We start from the raw sequence: 24,573 nt of genomic DNA, 5'->3' as shown, positions 1-24,573 counted from the left end.
ACATGCACAAACACACACACAAACACACATACACGCATACACAGACACACACATGCACACACACAAACACACATACACTGACACACACACATGTACATACACACACACACACACAGACACACAAACACGTACACGCACAGACACACACAAACATCTACACTTACATTTGTGCACAAACCCCTTTTGTGTTTAAATCCTAGAAATGCACTGGGTTAGTGATACAGTGCACCTGTGTGTTTTGTACTTAAATCAGTATTTAAATAGACACATGGTGACAGGCATCTCCATACATGCCTCATAACAACGCTGTAATGTTTATCAGGTATTTGTTGGCTATTGTTATTATTACGTTTTTACTAAGTGGAAACCTCCAGTGATGGAAAATTAAGCCAATGTGGAAGTGCCAAAACCTACAAGTATAGCCATTTGCAGCTGGCACCAAAAGTAGGTCAGTCCTCACAGAAGACCATGTTAAGATGTCCAACTGTACAGCAGGAATAAACATGTTTACAGCCTGGGACAACCCCAATTCCAATGAAGTTGAGACATTATGTGAAATGTAAATAAAAACAGAAAACAGTGATTTGCAAATCCTCTTCAACCTATATTCAAAAGATTCAGAGAATCTGGAGAACTTTCTACATGTAAGCAGTAAGGCCGAAAACCAACATTGAATACCCGTGACCTTCGATCCCTCAGGCGGCACTGCATTAAAAACCAACATCATTGTGTAAAGGATCTTACCGCGTGGGCTCAGGAACACTTCAGAAAACCATTTTCAGTTAACACAGTTTGTCGCTACATCTACAAGTGCAAGTTAAAACTCTACCATATAAAGCGAAAGCCAAACATCAACAACATCCAGAAACGCCATCGCCTTCTCTGGGCCCGAGCTCATTTGAAATGGACAGACGCAAAGTGGAAAAGTGTGCTGTGGTCTGATGAGTCCACATTTCAAATTGTTTTTGGAAATCATGGACGTCGTGTCCTCTGGACAAAAGAGGAAAAAGACCATCCAGATTGTTACCAACACAAAGTTCAAAAGCCAGCATCTGTGATGGTATGGGGGTATGTTAGTGCCCATGGCATGGACAACTTACACATCTGTGATGGTATGGGGGTGTGTTAGTGCCCATGGCATGGACAACTTACACATCTGTGATGGCACTATCAATGCTGAAAGGTACATCCAGGTTTTGGAGCAACACATGCTGCCATCCAAGCAACGTCTTTTTCAGGGACGTCCCTGCTTATTTCAGCAAGACAATGCCAAGCCACATTCTGCACGTGTTACAACAGCGTGGCTTCGTAGTAAGAGTGCGGGTACTAGACTGGCCTGCCTGCAGTCCAGACCTGTCGCCCAGTGAAAATGTGTGGCGCATTATGAAGTGCAAAATACGACAGCGGAGACCCCGGACTGTTGAACAACTGAAGTCGTACATCAAGCAAGAATGGGAAAGAATTCCACCTACAAAGCTTCAACAATTAGTGTCCTCAGTTCCCAAACGCTTATTGAGTGTTGTTAGAAGGAAAGGTGATGTAACACAGTGGGAAACATACCACTGTCCCAGCTTTTTTGAAATATGTTGCAGGCATCCATTTCAAAATGAGCAAATATTTGCACAAAAACAATAAAGTTTATCAGTTTGAACATTAAATATCTTGTCTTTGTGGTGTATTCAATTGAATAGGATTTGAAAATCATTGGAATCTGTTTTTATTTACATTTTACACAACGTCCCAACTTGAATTGGGGTTGTACATGGGTAACGTAATGGAGGGTTTGTCCACTATACAGTATATATAGTCTTCGATTATTACCCTTAACACATCCGTACGTTTGAAGCTTCCTGAGTGCGTGGGGGGCATACTGTCCCAATGTTCCATTATGTAATTATTCCTTCTTTTTTGTTATTGAAGTTGCTTTTGTATGGTGCATCTGAGTAGTGAGTTCTTAAAATACCACTGCCCAGTCTGCTCTACTTTAGATCGATATCAGGTGGTCTAAAGTGCAAACGCTACCTTGTGATGGATGATAAGAAAGTGCCAGCTTTGTGACCGACCACCACATCAACACATCCATATGAAAGGACAGAAGAGTCACCAGGAGATGACACAAATCAGCAATACAAAGTGTCTGGAGATCACCAAGTACACCCTTATGCTAAATATGGATGAAATTGCTCAACTGGTTCTTGAGATATCATGCAAGTGAAAACGGACGGACAGACGTGCTGACTGCTGCTCTCTTGTTTGCACTCGGGGTCGCACAGCGGATCCAAGGTGGATCTGCATGTTGAATTGGAACAAGTTTTATGCTGGATCTCCTTCCTGACACAACTCCACGTTACATGGAGAGATGTGGCCGAGAAATGAGGCTTGAACCGAGAACCTGCTCCACTGAACCAAGCACACTAACCACTTGGCCACCACCCTGATCGCTATATCCGCTATGTATGAAAAGAACACCTGGTATGAAAATGAAAAGTGTGTTAGGTGGAAACTAGCAATGACACTTTGCTGACGGTGGACGACACAACCATAAAGCCGACAATCATTTAGAGACTCGAATTAGAAATCATAATTTGATCTCACAGTAAACAGTAAAAATATGTAAAAGGCTAAAATGGGTTTTAAGTAGGTTTTATTAGCAATGTTTTTCCTCATGGTGCCAGTTACTGCAGAAATCACAAGCATCATATGATGGTTTTTCTTCCCTTTTTGCTTCTGGCATCAACAACATGGCAAAGTTTGACATATTTTTATTCGGTGTGATGGCAAACTTTGTGCACTGAACCCAACATGATTACGAAGTAAACAAAAACTCACCTTTCACTCCTGTGAGAACCACTGCATTGTGGGAATCAAGATCGTATCTGCAGCCAAATACCAGTATTGCTTCCATGCATGGCCACATGATGGCGCTCATGCTCACCTTTGATCTTTGTCAAATGATGGAGAATTCCAGAAAGCAAGGAAGATAAACGTATCTGTTTCACTGTAGACTGAGATATTTGTTGTTGGGGTGTTTATAGAGAATGTGGAATGATACAATCTTCAGATTGAGTCATATTTAATCTAAGAATTCATTTCAAACTACTGACCTTCGTGGTTCCTCTGGGATGCACAGTTCCTTTTAATATTATTTGCATGATTAAATACAAACTGCCCCCCCCCCCCCCCCCCCCCCCCCACACACACACACACATTTCTATGTGCAACATAATTTCATAATTATTTATTATCTGTCACTTTACATCTGATTGAAGATGGATTTAACACATTTCAATTACCCCCAACAAGGTCTGTTCATCTGTAAGCAGGATAACTCAAAGTCATCGACAAATCTCAGTGACGTTTAGTGAGCGGATAAATAACAAAATGACTCAAAATATATTCTGGAACGAAGATCCAGAAGAATGTTTTTGCACAGAGCAACACTGATCTCATGTTGATGAAATTTGGTGCCCAGGTTGATAATGTCCCAGGAAATGAGGGGATTTATTTTGAATTTCATTGTGAACAGTGGTGAAAGTATGGTTCTGAGGTAAGAGCAATCTGAGGTAAGAGCGCTCTGAGGTACGCGCTCTCTGAGGTACACGCGCTCTGAGGTATGCGCACTCTGAGGTAAGAGCACTCTGAAGTAAGAGCGCTCTGAGGTACGCGCTCTCTGAAGTAAGAGCGCTCTGAGGTACGCGCTCTCTGAAGTAAGAGCGCTCTGAGGTATGCGCTCTCTGAGGTACGCGCTCTCTGAGGTATGAGCGCTCTGAGGTACACGTGCTCTGAGGTAAGAGCACTCTGAGGTACGCGCTCTCTGAAGTAAGAGCGCTCTGAGGTACGCGCTCTCTGAGGTAAAAGCACTCTGAGGTACGCGCTCTCTGAGGTATGAGCGCTCTGAGGTACACGTGCTCTGAGGTAAGAGCACTCTGAGGTACGCGCTCTCTGAGGTATGCGCGCTCTGAGGTAAGAGCACTCTGAGGTACGCGCTCTCTGAGGTATGCGCGCTCTGAGGTACGCGTGCTCTGAGGTAAGAGCACTCTTTGGTATGCGCTCTCTGAAGTAAGAGCGCTCTGAGGTATGCGCTCTCTGAGGTAAAAGCACTCTGAGGTACGCGCTCTCTGAGGTATGAGCGCTCTGAGGTAAGAGCACTCTGAGGTACGCGCTCTCTGAGGTACGCGCGCTCTGAGGTACGCGTGCTCTGAGGTAAGAGCACTCTGAGGTACGCGCTCTCTGAAGTATGCGCGCTCTGAGGTAAGAGCGCTCTGAGGTAAAAGCGCTCTGAGGTAAGAGCGCTCTGAGGTACGCGCGCTCTGAGGTAAGAGCACTCTGAAGTAAGAGCGCTCTGAGGTATGCGCTCTCTGAGGTAAGAGCGCTCTGAGGTACGCGCTCTCTGAAGTAAGATCGCTCTGAGGTATGCGCTCTCTGAGGTAAGAGCGCTCTGAGGTACGCGCTCTCTGAGGTATGCGCGCTCTGAGGTACACATGCTCTGAGGTAACAGCGCTCTGAGGTACACGTGCTCTGAGGTAAGCGCGCTCTGAGGTACGCACTCTTACCTCAGAGCGCGTACCTCAGAGGTAAGAGCGCTCTGCGGAACGCGCTTTCTGAGGTATGCGCTCTCTGAGGTACGTGCACTCTGAGCACCTTCTAGTGTAAAGAAGTTTGATGTTTTATGCACATCTGTTTACATAGACACATGCACTTTTACAACAAAAGGTGCATGCATGAATGGCACACACACAAACACACTTGTGCGCACACACAAGCGTGTACACACGCAGATTGACACACGCACACACACATGCACATGCATACAGACACACACAGACATACACACATCCACTCGCACACACACGCACATTGTCACACACGTGCACACACACGCACGCACATTGACACGCGCACACACACACGCACACGCGCATCCACACTCGCGCACACACATGCACACACACGCACATTGACGCATGCACACACACACACTCATGCACACACACAAGCATGTACACACGCAGATTGACACACGCACACACACATGCACATGCATACAGCCACACACAGACACACACACATCCACTCGCACACACACTGACACACACACACGCACACAGACACACATGCGCATCCACACTCACGCACACACATGCACACACATGCACATTGACACACGCGCACACACACATGCACGCGCACGCACACACGCATGCACGCATGTATCTCTAAGTGCACATGTTATTGGCATCATTCTGTCAATAAATAAGCACATAAATAAAAACAACAGACTCTGCATCACACAGCCCCATTCAAACTGACACACACAACAATACTGAGCCACTGTTATGCAGGGCCTGAACAGTGGCATGATGGGTAAATTAGCCTCCACAGCCTGAGAGCCGCTTATCTGAACACAGAGCGGCAGAATGAGACAACAACAACACAGAGCAACATAAAAACAACCTGCTGTTAAAAAAAAGAAAGAAAACAGTCTGAACCCACACACGGAGAGAAACAGAGCGAGGATGAGAATGGAAAATGGAAAAGAAAAAATCAAATAGATGAACCATGTGGGCAGGATGTACCTTGATCCCATCTACTGGATTATGGATAACAGTAGTCTGAGCCTCCTGGGGGAAGAATGGAAAGAGAGAGAGGAAAAGATACAGAAGAAGATGAAAACATGAGAGAGAGTAAGACCATGAATAATGGAGAATAACAAAAATGATTTTAATGTTATTTCCCCAAATGAGAAAAATGTGGGCTTGTTTGGAAAATGCAAATAAGATGATTCTTACATTTACTTTGATTTCTGTTTCAATGCAGGAAGTATGAACCCAGGATATTTCAAGTTTTGTGTGGTCAACTTGTTAACATACATGTATTCCTGCATTTAAATCCTGCAACATATTCAGGAAAAAACAAAACAATAACCCACTAAAGCACTTTCCATTTTGTATTGCTGCCAGCCCTTAAAGTACATTTTGGCCTTGAGGATACAAATCGAAGTCACGTGTTTCTTTTGTCACTTTCTTCTTGCAAACACATCTTCATGGTGTCCAACAGTGTGGGGTCATCGATGCATTTTTCTTTTCAATATTCTCCACAAATTCTCCACTGGGGGCAGGTCAGGACTGCAGTCAGGCCAGTCCAGTATCCGTTTCCTCTAATTCAGCAGCTGTGCCTTTGTAATGTGCACAGAATGTGGTTTTGCTTTGTCTTGCTGAAAAAAAAGCATGGACATCCCTGGAAAAAGTCTTCTTGAAGGCAGCACATGTTGCTCTAAAATCTCAATTAGGGCTGCAGCTATCAATTATTTTAGTAATTGAGTATTCTATTGATTATTCTGGTGATTATTCGAGTAATCAGATAAAAAGTACTTTTGCGCTTTTAAACAACATCAGTAGTCCCGGACTCTCCCTAAACAGTGGCACAATGTCTCTGTGCCAAAGTCTTGACATTTTGCTGAAATGGCGATGGGATGTAGCTTTCTGTTCTGTTTTTGGTTTCTTTTCCCCAACTTGTAAAATGTAACCATTCTGAGTTGTTGTTTTTTTTAAGGTTGGTGGACTGGATCCCTACGTGATTTTTTTTTTATTTTATCCCTGTTGCATTTCAGCAGGAGGTTGAACATGCAGCCTCACAGTTACTGTTTTTTTTAAGTTACGGTGTTTGTGAAGTGTTGTGTGTTGCCCAGAAAAAGCGAAAACCTTAGTGTGAGTCTGAACAGCAGCCGGCTTCGACTGTGGGAACCTCCGCTCAACAGATAAGTCTGTCGTGATGAGGTTCCTCGCGTAACTGCATATGTGTGCACTGAAAAAATTACTTGACAAAGTTCGCTTATTTTGATGGGCAAGTAAATGTATAAATTGTTCATCCGAACGTAGTAATGTATAAAATCTACTCACTATAAAACAATAAGTATTTTTAACCTGGAGTTAGCTTATTTGGACAGGCAAAACATACATATACATACACTGAATACAATTAATAAAAAAAAAAACTTTGACGGAAAAAATTAAATAAAATAGTCCAACAGTTTAAGAACAATGTTTCTCAACGTTCATCCATTCATCCATCCATTTTCTTCCGCTTCATCCGAGGTCGGGTCATGGGGGCAGCAGCTCAAATAAAGCTGCCCAGACCTCCCGATCCACACACACCTCCCCCAGCTCCTCCGGGGGAATTCCGAGGCGTTCCCAAGCCATCTGCGAGACGTAGTCCCTCCAGCATGTCCTGGGTCTTCCCCAGGGCCTCCTCCCAATGGGACGTGCCCGGAACACCTCTCCAGCGAGGCATCCAGGGGGCATCCGAAAATGATGCCCGAGCCACCTCAGCTGGCTCCTTTCGATGTGGAGGAGCAGCGGCTCAACTCTGAGCAACTCCCGAGTGACCGAGCTCCTCACCCTATCTCTAAGGGAGCGCCCAGCCACCCTGCGGAGGAAACTCATCTCAGCTGCTTGTATTTGTGATCTTGTTCTTTTGGTCATGAGCCAAATCTCATGACCATAGGTGAGGGTCGGAATATAGATCGATCGGTAAATTGAGAGCTTTGCCCCCCTGCTCAGCTCTCTCTTCACCACAATGGTCCGATACAGAGACCGCATCACTGCAGATGCTGCACCGATCCGTCTGTCAATCTCACACTCCATCCGTCCCTCTCTCGTGAACAAGACCCAGAGATACTTAAACTCCTCCACTTGATTTAAGGACACTCCACCGACCTGAAGAGGGCAAAGCACCTTTTTCCTGGCGAGAACCATGGCCTCAGATTGGGAGGTGCTGATTTTCATCCTGGACGCTTCACACTCGGCTGCAAACACCCTCAAACTGCCACCTTATCATGGTGGGGGAGTTTCCTAGGAGCTATGTTGTCGGAGGCTTCGTGCCCCTGGTAGGGTCTCCCATGGCACACAGGTCCTAGGGGACAGGTCAGACTAAGGGCAGTTCAGAAGCTCCCATGACCAGTATAACATCAAGGAACGAGATGTTGCCCGGTACGGTGGAGAGGGGACCCCACCCTGGAGCCAGGCCCGGGGTTGGGGCTCGCACGTGAGCACCTGGTGGTCGGGCCTTAGCCTATGGGGCCCGGCCGGGCCCAGCCTGAACGAGCAACATGGGCCCGCCCTCCTGTGGGTTCACCACCTGCAGAGGGGGCCATGGGGTTCGGGTGCAGAGAGGACTGGGTGGCGGTCGAGGGCGGGTGGCTCAGCGGCCCGGTCTGTGCTCACAGCCTCTGGCTGTCGGGACGTGGAATGTCTCAATGTTCAACTGCAAGGAATTTAGGGATTCCATTATCTACAGTCCATAATATAATCAGAAGATTCAGAGAATCTAGAGAACTTTCTACAATTAAGCGGCAAGGCCAAAAACCAGCAATGAATGCCACGTGGGCTCAGGAACACTTCAGAAAACCATTTTCAGTTAACACAGTTTGTCGCTACATCTACAAGTGCAAGTTAAAACTCTACCATGCAAAGCGAAAGCCATACATCAACAACATCCAGAAATGCCACCGCCTTCTCTGGGCCTGAGCTCATTTGAAATGGACAGATGCAAAGTGGAAAAGTGTGCTGTGGTCTGTTGAGTCCACATTTCAAATTGTTTTCGGAAATCATGGACATCATGTCCTCCGGACAAAAGAGGAAAAAGACCATCCAGATTGTTACCAGCGCAAAGTTCAAAAGCCAACATCTGTGATGGTATGGGGGTGTGTTAGTGCCCATGGGATGGGCAACTTACACATCTGTGATGGCACCATCAATGCTGAAAGGTACATCCAGGTTTTGGAGCAACACATGCTGCCATCCAAGCAACGTCTTTTTCAGGGACGTCCCTGCTTATTTCAGCAAGACAATGCCAAGTCACATTCTGCGCATGTTCCAACAGCGTGGCTTCGTAGTAAAAGAGTGCGGGTACTAGACATTCACCACTTTAGTGAGAGCCGTCTCTGTGGAATATTTTCTAAAAGCAGACTGCAGTGGCTCAAAGAGATTATTCTCCGTAAGATAGCCCACGAACTGCCGTGAAACCACTTTTTCCAGAATTTTAGAGCAAAACAATAGATTTGATATCGGCCTATAGTTTTCAATACACTAGGGTCAAGATTAGATTTTTTAAGTAATGGCTTAATCACTGCAGATTTGAAACATTTAGGAACAGGTCCAGAAGTTAAAGAAAGATTAATAATTTCCAGCGCAGTTGGCCCAAGAGTAGACCACAGGTCCTTAAACAGTCTTGTTGGTATAGGATCAAATAAAGAGGTTGTGCTTTTTGTTGATGTTATGAGCTTCATCGGCATGCCTACTGAGAGACTATCAAATTCTGTAAATCTAGGTAATACCTCAGTAATGGCGCCCACATCAATATCAGGGTGTAGTGGCTGGGTTAAGGCATGCTGGGATACGTTTAACCTAATGTCTTCTATTTTCTTCTGAAAGTAATCCAAGAAATCTTGTGCTGTAAAAGGAGAGCGAACTACAGGTGGTTGTCCATGAATAAGTGTTGCCACCGTGTCGAACAAGAACTTTGAGTTGTGCTTGTTTTTGTTGATCAAATCAGAGTAATAGGTCCACTTTGTAGCCAGTAGTACATGCTTATAATTTAAGATAGCATCACGCCACGCAAGGTGGAATACTTCTAATTTTGAACTATTGTAAGCCATTTCTGTTCTAGACCTCTAGCCTTATGCTTGAGGTCACACAAGTAATCATTGAACCAAGGTGACTGTGTTTTTTTTGGGGGGGGGGGGCGCGGTTTGAACAAAGGTGGTGCAATCATGTCGAGTGTAGTGTTCAGCACTGAGTTTAAACTATCCACAAGACTGTCTACTGATGGGGTATTTGCCAAATGTGAAACTAAGATATCAGGCAGTCTAGGTTCGACTTCAGTTGTAGTTGAGGAATTGATGCATCACTGCAGTGATAAATAAGGGTGTTGTTCCACTAAACACGACAGCAAAACTGTAAACCTAATAAGGGAGTGATCAGAGACCACCAATGCAAGAGGCATGATAACAACAATACCATGTGCAAGAACCAAAATCCAGGGTATTTCCACTAATGTGCATCGAGTCCAGAATGCATTGCTGAAATCCTAATGCAGCCACAATTTCCATAAATGATTTGCAGAGAGTATCAGAAGGCTGAACGTTTAAGTCACCAATAATCAGCATGCTATCTGCACTAGTTGACAAGTTAGAGATGAATGCACCCAATACATCTAAGAATTTAGAGTATGGGCCAGGGGGGCTATACAACCCCTGGCAAAAATTATGGAATCACTGGCCTCGGAGGATGTTCATTCAGTTGTTTAATTTTGTAGAAAAAAAGAAGATCACAGACATGACACAAAACTAAAGTCATTTCAAATGGCAACTTTCTGGCTTTAAGAAACACTATAAGAAATCAAGAAAAAAAATTGTGGCAGTCAGTAACGGTTACTTTTTTAGACCAAGCAGAGGGAAAAAAATATGGAATCACTCAATTCTGAGGAATAAATTATGGAATCACCCTGTAAATTTTCATCCCCAAAACTAACACCTGCATCAAATTAGATCTGCTTGTTAGTCTGCATCTAAAAAGGAGTGATCACACCTTGGAGAGCTGTTGCACCAAGTGGACTGACATGAATCATGGCTCCAACACGAGAGATGTCAATTGAAACAAAGGAGAGGATTATCAAACTCTTAAAAGAGGGTAAATCATCACGCAATGTTGCAAAAGATGTTGGTTGTTCACAGTCAGCTGTGTCTAAACTCTGGACCAAATACAAACAACATGGGAAGGTTGTTAAAGGCAAACATACTGGTAGACCAAGGAAGACATCAAAGCATCAAGACAGAAAACTTAAAGCAATATGTCTCAAAAATCGAAAATGCACAACAAAACAAATGAGGAACGAATGGGAGGAAACTGGAGTCAACGTCTGTGACCGAACAGTAAGAAACCGCCTAAAGGAAATGGGATTTATATACAGAAAAGCTAAACGAAAGCCATCATTAACACCTAAACAGAAAAAAACAAGGTTACAATGGGCTAAGGAAAAGCAATCGTGGACTGTGGATGACTGGATGAAAGTCATATTCAGTGATGAATCTCGAATCTGCATTAGGCAAGGTGATGATGCTGGAACTTTTGTTTGGTGCCGTTCCAATGAGATTTATAAAGATGACTGCCTGAAGAGAACATGTAAATTTCCACAGTCATTGATGATATGGGGCTGCATGTCAGGTAAAGGCACTGGGGAGATGGCTGCCATTAGATCATCAATAAATGCACAAGTTTACGTTGATATTTTGGACACTTTTCTTATCCCATCAATTGAAAGGATGTTTGGGGATGATGAAATCATTTTTCAAGATGATAATGCATCTTGCCATAGAGCAAAAACTGTGAAAACATTCCTTGCAAAAAGACACATAGGGTCAATGTCATGGCCTGCAAATAGTCCGGATCTTAATCCAATTGAAAATCTTTGGTGGAAGTTGAAGAAAATGGTCCATGACAAGGCTCCAACCTGCAAAGCTGATCTGGCAACAGCAATCAGAGAAAGTTGGAGCCAGACTGATGAAGAGTACTGTTTGTCACTCATTAAGTCCATGCCTCAGAGACTGCAAGCTGTTATAATAGCCAGAGGTGGTGCAACAAAATACTAGTGATGTGTTGGAGCGTTCTTTTGTTTTTCATGATTCCATCATTTTTTCCTCAGAATTGAGTGAGTCCATATTTTTTTCCCTCTGCTTGGTCTAAAAAGGTAACCGTTACTGACTGCCACAATTTTTTTTCCTGATTTCTTATAGTGTTTCTTAAAGCCAGAAAGTTGCCATTTGAAATGACTTTAGTTTTGTGTCATGTCTGTGATCTGCTTTTTTTCTACAAAATTAAACAACTGAATGAACATCCTCCGAGGCCGGTGATTCCATCATTTTTGCCAGGGGTTGTATATAGTGACAAAGTAATACAGGTGATTTTTATTCTTCTGACCTTGGCAATACGTAGCATCTTTGTGACCCCCAACAGCTAATAAACTCAACCAGAATTTATAAATAAGAGCAACGCCCCCACCTTACTTCGCATCACGAGGGACATGACTAAATGTATATGCTGGTGGGCAGGCCTCATTTAAGGGGAGGACAGCTGTGGGTTTAGGCCAGGTTTCACATAACCCAATCATATCTATGTGATGATCTATAATTAGATTATTAATCAACAATGATTTTGAGGACAACACTTAGGAATGAACATATCAGAGGGACAGCTCAGGTGGGACGGTTTGGAGACAAAGTCAGAGAGGCCAGATTGAGATGGTTTGGACATGTGCAGAGGAGGGACCCAGGGTATATAGGGAGAAGGATGCTGAGGATGGATCAACCAGGCAGGAGGAAAACAGGGAGACCAAAGAGGAGGTTCATGGATGTGCTGAGAGAGGACATGCAGGTGGTTGGTGTGACAGAGGAAGATACAGAGGACAGGGTGAGATGGAAACGATTGATCTGCTGTGGCGCCCCCTAACGGGAACAGCCGAAAGACAAAGAAGAAGATTTTGAGGACAACACAGGTTAGCTTGCATTAGCTAGGTTGACTCCCCCCGCCGTTACTTTATTACTGTTCTTACCAGTCTAATACTTCTGTTAGTTTTTAAGTGTAACTGCTGTGGAATTTAGGTCATTATTTTACTCATGTGTAAATCTTAGGAGTGGCTATCATTTTCACTAGCGGTTAGCTTGCGTTAGCTAGGTCAACCCCCCGTTTCTTTAATACTTCTGTTAGTTCTTCAGTGTAACTGATATGAATTTTAGCTCATTACATTAGTCTTATGTTAATCTTAGTAGTAGTTTACTCTTCTGGGGTTTTTTTTAATTACTGTTCCTATCAGTCTAATACTTCTGTTACTTTTTCAGTGTAACTTTTAGATCATTAATCTACTCGTGTGTGAACCTTAGGAGTGGTTAGCATATTCATTAGTGGCTAGCTCGCGCTTGTTTGGCTATACTCTTGAATTTTCTGGTGCACAAAGTACACTACTTTACATTTTACATAAATCCTGTGTGATGCTGGAAGATAGGGTGGCTCTTTTAGAGAGCCTTGAACGTAAGTTAGAACAGCTTCTTAGCTCAGTGGAGATAGATGTTACATACACTCCAGACGAGGTTAGTGTTGGGCCGACTAGTGTGTCCATTAGCATCAGCCTAGAAACGCCGGCTGTGGAGGACAGTTTTCAGACTGTGGTTAGGCAGAGGAAGCCACGCAGACAGCAAGGCAATTTTGTAGACAGCAAGGCTTTAGTTTTATTGATACCTGGCCTTCGTTCTGGGGCCGCCGTGGCTTGCTGATGCCGGATGGCCTTTAACCTACAGTTCAACTGTCAGCCCCACTGGGGTCCTTAGTCTGGGTCTCATTAACATAAGATCAAACGGCTAAAGTGACAAAACACTGAATATGAACAGAAAATTTTATATCTGAAAAATCGGGTGTCCGACTTGGAGCAGTATTCAAGAATGAACGATGTCATCATCTCTGGATTAAAAATCAAACCAAGGTCCTTTTCACAAGCGGTAATGGGAGTTACTGCTGAGGACGGCGGTCATGAGGAAACCACGGAGGAACAGGTGACTGCATTCCTCCACAGTAAACATCTTGGCATTAACAATGAAAATATCAAAGCATGTCACACTTTGCTGACCCGCAACAAGATGTCCACTCCAGTAATCATTGTTTGTTTTGCAAATAGAAGGCACAAGGTTGAACTACTATAACAGGGAAGGAAGTTGAAAGGCACAAAAGTTCATATCAACAAACATCTTACTAAAAATAACACAGACATCGCCAGGAAAGAAAGGCTGCTTAAAAAACAGGGCAAACTAAATTCAGTCTGGAGCACAAACTGTCAGGTTTTTATCAAACCGGAGCATGCACCTGAAAATGCCTGAGCACTGTGCATTAGGAACATGAGTCAGTTGGAACACTGTGAATGAGGATGTTTCATCATTTGTTAAGGGACAAATTTTGACAGACTCTACACCATGTTTAGGTTTACACCGGGAACTTAGTTTTGTATATTGCTTTTCTCGGACTATGGATTACGTTTCATTTAATATGACAACCGAGTTATCACAACTTACTCCTGCACAGGAGTTCAATTTAAAAACTTTTAAAGACACCAAATATAGATTTCATAATATTGAAAATAATATTGATCCTGATTGTTTTTTTGTTTTGTTTTTTTTTGTGAAAATGTTACTCATCACTGTAAATACTTTATTGAAGAACAACTGAAGGATTATTCTTTGACGAATGGGATTTTCTCCATTATACATTTTAATAGTAGAACTCAGACTCAGACTTAGACTCACTTTTATTGTCACTTGACCCTTACAGGCAGAACGAAATGCAGTTTCTCAAGGTCATGGTGTCGTTAACTGGGACCATTTTTATTTATTTTTAACCTAACCTACTGTATAAACTTTTGCAATGTACAACATGTGCACCCCTGTGGCCATAGAATATATATACAGGGCACAGGGTCGGTGGCAGAAGCAGCGTTAGAGTATTAAGAAGGTGACAATGTGCATGTAGTGCAGTGTTCACAGTTTGGTGGTGGATGTTGAACTGTTCAACAGTCTGACAAAATTCAGGTAGAAGCTGTTTTTCAGTCTGGATGTTTTTGCCTGGATGCTGCACAGCCTCCTTCCAGAGGGAAGGGGTGTGAACAGACTGTGCGCAGGGTGGGTGGAGTCTCGAAGGATGCAGGTGGCTTTGTCTCTACATCTGGAGACGTAGATGTCCCCAATGGGCGGTAAGCTGCATCTGATGGTCCTCTGTGCAGACTTCACCACCCGCTGCAGCACTTTCTTCGCCGCCACCGTGCAGCCACCATACCACACAGGGAGGCAGCAAGACAGGACACTCTCCACTGCAGCGCTGTAGAAGGCCCTGAGGACCTCGGTGTTCAGTCCAGCCCTTCCCAATTTCCTCAAAAAATAGAGACATTGGTGGGCTTTCTTGATGACAACCGTGGTGTTGGTGTGCCAGGTGAGAGTGTTGGGGAGGTGGACTCCAAGATACCTGATGGAGGAGATGATCTCCACCGCTGCTCCGTCGATGTAGAGGGGGGAGGGGGTGGTGGGGGCTGACCTGCGGAAGTCAACAACTATCTTCTTGGTCTTCTGGGTGTTGAGGATGAGGTTGTTGTCTCTGCACCACTGTGTCAGGTTCTCCACTTCTCGCCTGTACGCTGTCTCGTCCCCTTGGCTGATGAGCCTGATCACTGCTGTATCGTCTGCAAACTTAACAAGATTATTCTCGTGCTGGGCTCTGCAGTCGAAGGTCATCAATGTGTACAGCAGTGGCCTGAGCACACAACCCTGGGTTGAGCCAGCGTTCAGGATGATGGTGGAGGATGAGGTGATGTTGATCCTGACATTCTGTGGCCTCCCAGTCAGGAAGTCCAGGATCCAGCTGCACAGTGCTGAGGGGGCTCCTAGTTCAGCCAGATTCAAGATGGCGGCACGCATCAACACAGCGGCTTGTCTAGCTCCTGGTGTAGTCCTTAGTAAAAATAGTAGTTTTAGTGGTGTTAGCAGCTCTAGTGTTCCAAGTAACACAACAAGCATAAAATACAGCTCCAAAGATTTGCTCGAGCTAAACAACAACTGCCGTCATGTCCGAATCCACCCGGACCTAAAGGCAACGCTCGACAGATTGATGATCCTGAGAGCGAGTCGCAGCTGGAGCCGGTTCAGACCCAAGAGGAAGCACTGCGCACGCAGGCGAAAACGGGGAAAACGCGGAGGTCTGCTAAACAAGCTACAAGCTAATGGCAGAAGACCGGCTATGCTGTCACTATTTCTATTCAACATCCGTGTGCTGGATAACAAAATGGACTTGCTACGACTGAGATTACATCAGCGGGACATGTGGAGCTTCCAAAATTCAGAACTGCTTAAAAATATCCAATAAATATTTTTCTATTATTGCAATCACTGAGACTTGGTTGAGAGAGGAGCTGGTTGACTCTGTCCAGCTTGAGGGATACGATTTTTTTTTGCCACAAATAGGATGAAAAAATGGGGCGGTGGCGTGGTGTTTGCACTTTATGTATGTTCAAATTATCAAAGTGAAATTAAACAAACCATGTCATTTTCTTTGAAAAATATTATGGAATGTGTCACAGTGGAAATTAAATGTTTAAAATGAAAAAACATAATTATAAGCTGTGTTTATAGAACTCCAGGATCAAATATAGATATTTTCGTGGATAAATTGACTAAATAAATATACAACACAATTATTAATAATAATAAGCTTTTATTTGTCTATGGAGACTTTAATATAGATTTCCCAAATCCTCATGGTCAGTTACAAATAACAGAATTCATAAACTCTGTGTTTTGTATGGGACTGTACCCAGTGATCACACATCCAACTGGGATAACTGTGAGTACATCGACACTTATCGACAATATATTATCAAATGCTACTGTAGGGAACATAACAGGTGGACTACTCATTAGTGACATCAGTGATCACTTGCCAGTTTTTGTAGCTTTCAAATCATCAGTTGATAAAAATGATCAAAAGGAAACCGAAAATCTCAAAAGGAAAATAACTGATGTTACTACTGAGAACCCCAGAAGGGACTTAATGCATCAAGACTGGTGTGATATTTATAGTGAGGATGTTGACAAATCATATGAATTATTTATTTCCATTATTTCCAACTTGTATGACAAACATTGTCCGTTTGTGTCAAGAACTGGAAATATGCAAAAAACTGATAAACCTTGGGTTACAAAGAGACTCCAGAATGCATGTAAAAAGAAAAAAAATTTGTACAAGCAGTTTATAAAATTCAGAAGAAAAGAAGATGAAACAAAATATAAGACATACAAAAACAAATTAACAAACATTATGCGATCATGTAAGAAGCAGTATTACTGTGATTTATTGGAAAAAAATAAAATCAACATTAAAGGCACTTGGAAGCTTTTAAATGAAATCATTAAAAAGAAAAAAGTTGTTAAAGGTTATCCATCTTATTTTCATAAAGATTCTGACAAAAGTTATTGCTGATCATTTCAACAATTATGTTATTAATGTGGATAAAAATGTATCAAATTCAATTGTATCCTCAAAAATGTTCTCTTTGGATAACAGCAAAACAATTAATACAACTCTGGATTCAATGTATATGTTGTGTGGGCCGCCAGAAGAGGAGGTACTGCTGGCCCACCACCAGAGGGCGCCCTGCCTGAAGTGTGGGCTTCAGGCAGGAGAGGGCGCTGCCGCCACGGACACAGCCGGGGGTGACAGCTGTCACTCATTATCTCATGAGATGCTGTCACCCATCTACACTTCATCATACTACTCCATAAAACCCGGACGTCATCTCCACCTCGTTGCTGAGATATCATCTACCTGTGAAGGTAATATCCTCAGGCAGAATCTAATTGTGTCTTAGTCTGAATTCATTTTGCAGCTGCTTTCCTGTGGAGTGCCTTATCAGTGAGGTTGGTGTAATCAGCGACGGCTTCGCTTCACACCCCAGCCAGATAAGTGTTGAGACAGGAGCTGCACGAGTGTGTGTGAGAGGTGGAGGTGGAATCTCCACCATTGTTGTTACTGGGTGTACACACACCCACTTCTTATTGTTTCTGCTCCTTGCCAGCAGTACCAGATCCGACATTCGGAGACGGTGGCCACCGGCTCCTTACCACTTATACTGGGTTTGTGAGGGAGTTCAGAATGGTTTTTGATCACCCTAACAGAGGAGAGACTGCTTCAACAGTGCTGCTGTCAATGAGACAGGGGCGCTGGAGCGCAGCCGAATATGCAGTCGACTTCCGCATCGCGGCTGCGAGGTCCGGCTGGAATAACGTTGCGCTCCGTGCCGCCTTCATAAACGGACTGTCGTCGGTCCTGAAGGAGCACCTGGTAGCGAAGGAAGAACCGCGGGATTTAGATGGGCTTATTGATCTCGTTATACGATTAGACAATCGGTTGGAGGAACGCCGTCGGGAGCGAGACGAAGGACGTGGCCAGGCACGCGCCGCCCCTCTCCCTTCTGGGTCCGAAAAGGTTCCGCCCTCCCCACGCTCCACAGCCTCAGCGCTCCGTATGGCAACAGCTCCCCCTGCTGACAAAGCTATGGACACGAGCAGGGCCACATTTAACAGACAGAGGAGGCTGGCCCACGGGGAGTGCTTTGTCTGCAGCTCGAGTGAGCACCAGCAGAGAGACTGCCCCAAGCGGTTTAAACAACAACGCCCGCCCCTAGAAACTGGACTTAGGGTGGGCCAAGACATTCACGTGGGACACACACATATTTCCATACGACTCCCAGTTACAATCCTGAGTGGGGATTGTAACTGACGCCTTCAGCAAGGATCTGGCACTCACCCTTCCCCCGCACCGTCCGTACGATTGTGCCATTGATTTGATTCCAGGCGTGGAGTTCCCGTCCAGCAGGCTGTACAACCTCTCACGTCCTGAGCGAGAATCAATGGAGACCTACATCCGGGACTCATTAACTGCCGGGCTGATCCGGAATTCCACCTCCCTGATGGGTGCAGGTTTCTTTTTTGTGGGCAAGAAAGATGGCGGACTCCGTCCATGCATTGATTACAGGGGGCTGAATGAGATTACGGCTCGCAATCGATACCCGTTGCCCTTGTTAGATTCCGTGTTCACCCCCCTGCATGGAGCCAAAATCTTTACAAAGTTGGATCTTAGGAATGCGTATCACCTGGTTCGGGTCCGGAAGGGAGACGAGTGGAAGACGGCATTTAACACCCCATTAGGTCATTTTGTGTACCTGGTCATGCCGTTCGGCCTCAGTAACGCCCCTGCGACGTTCCAAGATTTGGTTAATGACGTCTTGCGGGACTTCCTGCACCGATTCGTCTTCGTATATCTGGACGATATGCTCATCTTTTCTCCGGACCCTGAGACTCATGTCCAGCATGTACGTCAGGTCCTGCAGCGGTTGTTGGAGAACCGGCTGTTTGTGAAGGGCGAGAAGTGCGAGTTCCACCGCACTTCTTTGTCCTTCCTGGGGTTTATCATCTCCTCCAACTCCGTCGCCCCTGATCCGGCCAAGGTTGCGGCGGTGAGAGATTGGCCCCAACCAACAAGCCATAGGAAGCTGCAACAGTTACTCGGCTTTGCAAATTTCTACAGGAGGTTCATTAAGGGCTACAGTCAGGTAGTTAGCCCCCTGACAGCCCTGACCTCTCCAAAAGTCCCCTTCACCTGGTCGGATCAGTGCAAAGCCGCATTCAAGGAGTTGAAACGACGGTTCTCGACTGCAGCCCGACCCTAGCCGCCAGTTTGTGGTTGAAGTGGACGCCTCTGACTCAGGGATAGGAGTCGTGCTATCCCAGAGCAGAGAGACCGATAAGGTTCTTCACCCGTGTGCCTACTTTTCTCGCAGGTTGACCCCGGCTGAACGGAACTATGACGTCGGCAACCGAGAACTCCTTGCGGTGAAAGAGGCTCTTGAGGAGTGGAGACATCTGTTGGAGGGAGCGTCTGTGCCGTTCACGGTTTTCACTGACCATCGGAACCTGGAGTATATCAGGACCGCCAAGCGGCTAAAACCCAGGCAAGCCCACTGGTCACTGTTCTTCGGACGTTTTGACTTCCGGATCACCTATCGCCCCGGGACCAAGAACCAGAGATCGGATGCATTGTCCCGGGTACACGAAGACAAAGTCAAAACTGAGCTGTCGGATCCACCGGAGCCCATCATTCCGGAGTCCACTATCGTGGCCACCCTCACCTGGGACGTGGAGAAGACCGTCCGGGAGGCCCTGGCACGGAGCCCGGAACCCGGAACTGGGCCGAAGAACCGACTTTAAGTCCCACCAGAGGCCAGAGCTGCAGTCTTCGATTTCTGTCATGGTTCCAAGCTCTCCTGTCATCCAGGGGTGCGAAGGACCGTGGCAGTTGTCCGGCAGCGCTTCTGGTGGGCGTCTATGGAGGCCGACGTCCGGGAGTATATCCAGGCCTGCACCACCTGTGCCAGGGGCAAGGCAGACCACAAAAGGTCCCAAGGACTTCTCCAGCCGCTTCCTGTGCCTCATCGCCCCTGTTCCCATATCAGCCTGGATTTCATCACGGGCCTCCCGCCATCCCAGGGCAACACCACCATCCTCACGATAGTGGACCGATTCTCCAAGGCGGCCCACTTCGTGGCCCTCCCGAAGCTCCCAACGGCCCAGGAGACAGCGGACCTCCTGGTCCACCACGTCGTCCGTCTGCATGGGATACCAACTGACACAGTCTCGGACTGTGGTCCCCAGTTTTCCTCTCAAGTCTGGAGGAGTTTCTGCAGAGAACTGGGGGCCACCGTGAGCCTCTCGTCCGGGTACCACCCACAGACGAACGGACAGGCAGAACGGACCAACCAAGAGTTGGAACAGACCCTCCGCTGTGTGACATCCGCGCACCCGACGGCCTGGAGTAACCATCTGGCCTGGATCGAGTATGCACATAACAGCCAGGTGTCTTCTGCCACCGTCCTCTCCCCATTTGAGGTGTGTCTAGGGTACCAGCCCCCATTGTTTCCCGTGGTGGAGGGAGAGGTCGGTGTGCCCTCGGTCCAGGCCCACCTGCGGAGATGCCGTCGGGTGTGGCGTACCGCCCGTTCTGCCTTGTTAAAGGCCAGGACGAGGGCTAAGGCCCATGCAGACCGCCGGCGGTCCCCGGCCCCTGCATACCAGCCCGGGCAGGAGGTATGGTTATCATGAAGGACATCCCCCTCCAAGTGGACTCCCCTAAGTTGAAGGACAGGTTCATCGGACCATTCAAAATCCTCAAGATCCTCAGCCCTGCCGCAGTGAAGCTCCAACTCCCCGCTTCACTGCGGATCCATCCTGTTTTCCATGTGTCCAGACTGAAACCACACCACACCTCACCCCTCTGTGCTCCCGGTCCGGCGCCGCCTCCTGCCCGGATCATTGACGGGGAGCCGGCTTGGACAGTGCCCCAGCTCCTGGACGTCCGTCGAATGGGCCGGGGGTTCCAGTATTTGGTGGACTGGGAGGGGTATGGACCCGAAGAACGATCCTGGGTGAAGAGGAGCTTCATCCTGGACCCGGCCCTCCTGGCCGATTTCTACCGCCGACAGCCGGATAAACCTGGTCGGGCGCCAGGAGGCGCCCATTGAGGGGGGGGGTCCTGTTGTGTGGGCCGCCAGAAGAGGAGGTACTGCTGGTCCACCACCAGAGGGCGCCCTGCCTGAAGTGCGGGCTTCAGGCACGAGAGGGCGCTGCCGCCACGGACACAGCCGGAGGTGACAGCTGTCACTCATTATTTCATGACAGCTGTCACCCATCTACACTTCATCATACTACTCCATAAAACCCGGACATCATCTCCACCTCGTTGCCGAGATATCATCTACCTGTGAAGGTAATATCCCCAGCCAGAAGCTAATTGTGTCTTAGTCTTAATTCATTTTGCAGCTGCTTTCCTGTGGAGTGCCTTATCAGTGAGGAAGGTGTAATCAGTGATGGCTTCGCTTCACACCCCAGCCAGATAAGTGTTGAGACAGGAGCTGCACGAGTGTGTGTGAGAGGTGGAGGTGGAATCTCCACCATTGTTGTTACTGGGTGTACACACACACACTTCTTATTGTTTCTGCTCCTCGCCAGCAGTACCAGATCCGACATTCGGAGACGGTGGCCACCTGGGGACTCGGGACTTGGCGGCTCCAGTATTCTCCAGGTTCGGTGGCGGAGGAAATCGTGTGGTTCCGGTTCTTCTCAGGACAGACGTCTTCTATCCTCGAGCCTGCCCACACGTCACTGTTGTGGATTGACTGTTTGCAAAATTCTGTATTCCTCTGTATTGTGGTTGTGCTCATTCACAACAGTAAAGTGTTCATATTCGACTCTTTCATTGTCCGTTCATTTACGCCCCCTGTTGTGGGTCCGTGTCACTACACTTTCCCAACAGTATATTAAAGAAAGAGATGAAAATGAAATTAACATAATTCATAAGATAAAAGGGAAAAAAAATCAACTGACAGTGACAACCTTGAAATGTTTTTGATACAAATATTATTGATTGTATTGTTAAACCCTTGACTTATAGTTGTAATTTGTCATTGATGACTGGGAAATTTCCTTCCAAAATGAAAATAGCTAAGTTGATACCACTGTTCAAATCTGGTGACAAATCAGGCCAATCTCATTGTTACCACAGTTTTCAAAAATTCTGGAAAAGATATCTGTAAAGAGGTTGAACGATTTCATAACTAAACATTACATACTCAGTGAACAGTAGTATGAAGTTAGAAAAAATCATACTACTTCACTGGCTTTGATTGATTTTGTTGAACAAGTTACAGATGCAATAGAGAAGAAGAAATGCACTGTAGGAGTTTTCTTTGATTTGCAGAAAGCATTTGATACCATAGATCACACTTTATTGGACAAATTACAGAAGTACGGTATTAGAGGACTGGTCCTTGATTGGATAGCTAGCTATTTACGTAACAGGTATCAGTGTGTCCATTTTGGGGGGACAAATTGTGAATTCTTTTGAGGATTACATGTGGGGTGCCCCAGGGTTCAGTCCTTGGGCTGTTACTGTTTCTGTTGTATATTAATGATATAGGTTTGGTTTCCATGTCTGTGAGATGTACTTTGTTTGCTGATGATACGACTGTGTTTGGTAGTGGGGATCATTTGGGACAGCTCCTGGACATGATGGAGAGGGAACTACAAAAATTTAAATACTGGTTTGATTAAAATAAATTATCGCTTCATTTGAGTAAAACTAAATGTATTATATTCAGAAATAAGACCAGGAACCTAAAAAGAAACTTAATATTGAATGATGCTGAAACTGAAATAGTAACCGAAACCAAGTTTCTTAGAGTTTTATTGATAATAAATTAAGTTGGAAAACTCATATAAATTATGTTAAATCCAAAATGTCAAAAGTTATCGCAATTCTGTATAAAGCACAATGCTTCCTCTCCCAGGATTCATTAGTTAGGCTGTATCATTCATTGATTGTCCCATACATGACCTGCTGCATTGAGGTTTGGGGAAACACATATATAACAAACACAAAATCAATATTTCTGTTACAAAAGAAAGCTCTAAGAGTTATAAGTAAAAAACCATATCGTGAGCCAACAAACCCACGTTTGCTTGTTTACACATTTTGACATTTTGGGACTTGGTTGATTATATGACGATACAGACCATGTATAAAGTTAACAGTAAACTCTGGCCTCTACATGTCCAGGAACTGTTTAAAATGAGGGAGTCCTGTTATCACCTGAGAGGAACATTAGTATTTGACAGCTTAAAGATTCGAACTACTGTAAGAAGTCACTGCGTCTCTGTAAAAGCTGTTAAAATCTGGAATAACTGTTCTGATAGTATTAAATTATCTAGTACTTTGGCTGCCTTGAAAAGACTTTATAAAAACAATATAATTACTTATTATAGTACGATAAATTAGGTTAACTGACTTTGTTACTCTTCTTGTGTTTTGTCTGTGTGTTATACTGCTGTTTGTTCTGCTGTGTTCAGATATTTTAGTTTACTGTTTAATCTATATTGTCTCTGCTTGTCTTTCTCGTCTTTTGTTTCTTTTTTGGTATTTGTTGGAATGAGTGTACATATATTTGTATATAGCAACTGGTGAAGGGGGGGGCGTTTATAAGCTTCACCCTACACCCTTTTGGCTGCACAAAACCGGGAAATTGTTTGAGTTTTTGTTTTCTTTTGTTTTATGAGAGATTCCTTTGTTAAGTTTGTGTGTGTGCAGGCCGAATAAAAATTCATTCATTCATTGATTCATTCATAACTCACTTAGATGTGATTGGGTTATGTGAAACCTGGCTGAAACCGACAGCTGTCCTCCCTTAAATGAGGCCTGCCCACCAGCATACACATTTAGTCACGTCCCTCATGATGCAAAGCAAGGTGGGGGTGTTGCTCTTATTTATAGGTCTAGGTTTAGCTTATTAGCTGTCGGAGGTCACAAATATAACTCGGTTGAGCATCTGATTCTCCGCTGTGCCCACAATGGTACGTATTGCCAAGATCAGAATAAAAATCAGCAGTATTACTTTGTCACTGTATGTAAGCACTAGGGGATCGAGCCTTCTCTGTTGCTGGGCTCAGAATCTGGAATAAACTGCCCTCTGATATGCGTTCTATAACTGATGTTGTTCTTTTTACGTCGAGGCTCAAAACATTTTTATTCAGGCTGGCTTTTAACACTGAGTAGCACGCTGACACTTTATCTTCTATTGTGTTTCTTTTCTGGTTTTAATGTGTTTTTAATTTTTTTTTATTCTATATTGTTTTATATTTTACTGTAAAGCACTTGAGTGTTGTAAAGGGCTCTACAACCCCTGGCAAAAATTATGGAATCACCGGCCTCAGAGGATGTTCATTCAGTTGTTTAATTTTGTAGAAAAAAAAGCAGATCACAGACATGACACAAAACTAAAGTCATTTCAAATGGCAACTTTCTGGCTTTAAGAAACACTATAAGAAATCAAGAAAAAAAGATTGTGGCAGTCAGTAACGGTTACTTTTTTAGACCAAGCAGA

At 45.0% G+C, this 24,573-nt stretch overlaps 1 protein-coding gene across 1 annotated transcript in view; it reads right to left on the bottom strand.

Annotated features, from left to right (window-relative positions):
• Positions 1-24,573, bottom strand: part of LOC117529195 (calcium/calmodulin-dependent protein kinase type II subunit beta) — a 180,496-nt gene that overhangs the window by 18,973 nt on the left and 136,950 nt on the right. Inside the window, exon 17 of the mRNA XM_034191899.1 lies at positions 5,577-5,621. Coding sequence (XP_034047790.1) covers positions 5,577-5,621 — 45 coding nt within the window. The remainder of the gene's footprint in view (positions 1-5,576; positions 5,622-24,573) is intronic.

Source organism: Thalassophryne amazonica, chromosome 17, assembly GCF_902500255.1.
Source record: "Thalassophryne amazonica chromosome 17, fThaAma1.1, whole genome shotgun sequence".
Taxonomy (NCBI): domain Eukaryota; kingdom Metazoa; phylum Chordata; class Actinopteri; order Batrachoidiformes; family Batrachoididae; genus Thalassophryne; species Thalassophryne amazonica.
This window is presented reverse-complemented; position numbering and strand designations above follow the sequence as displayed.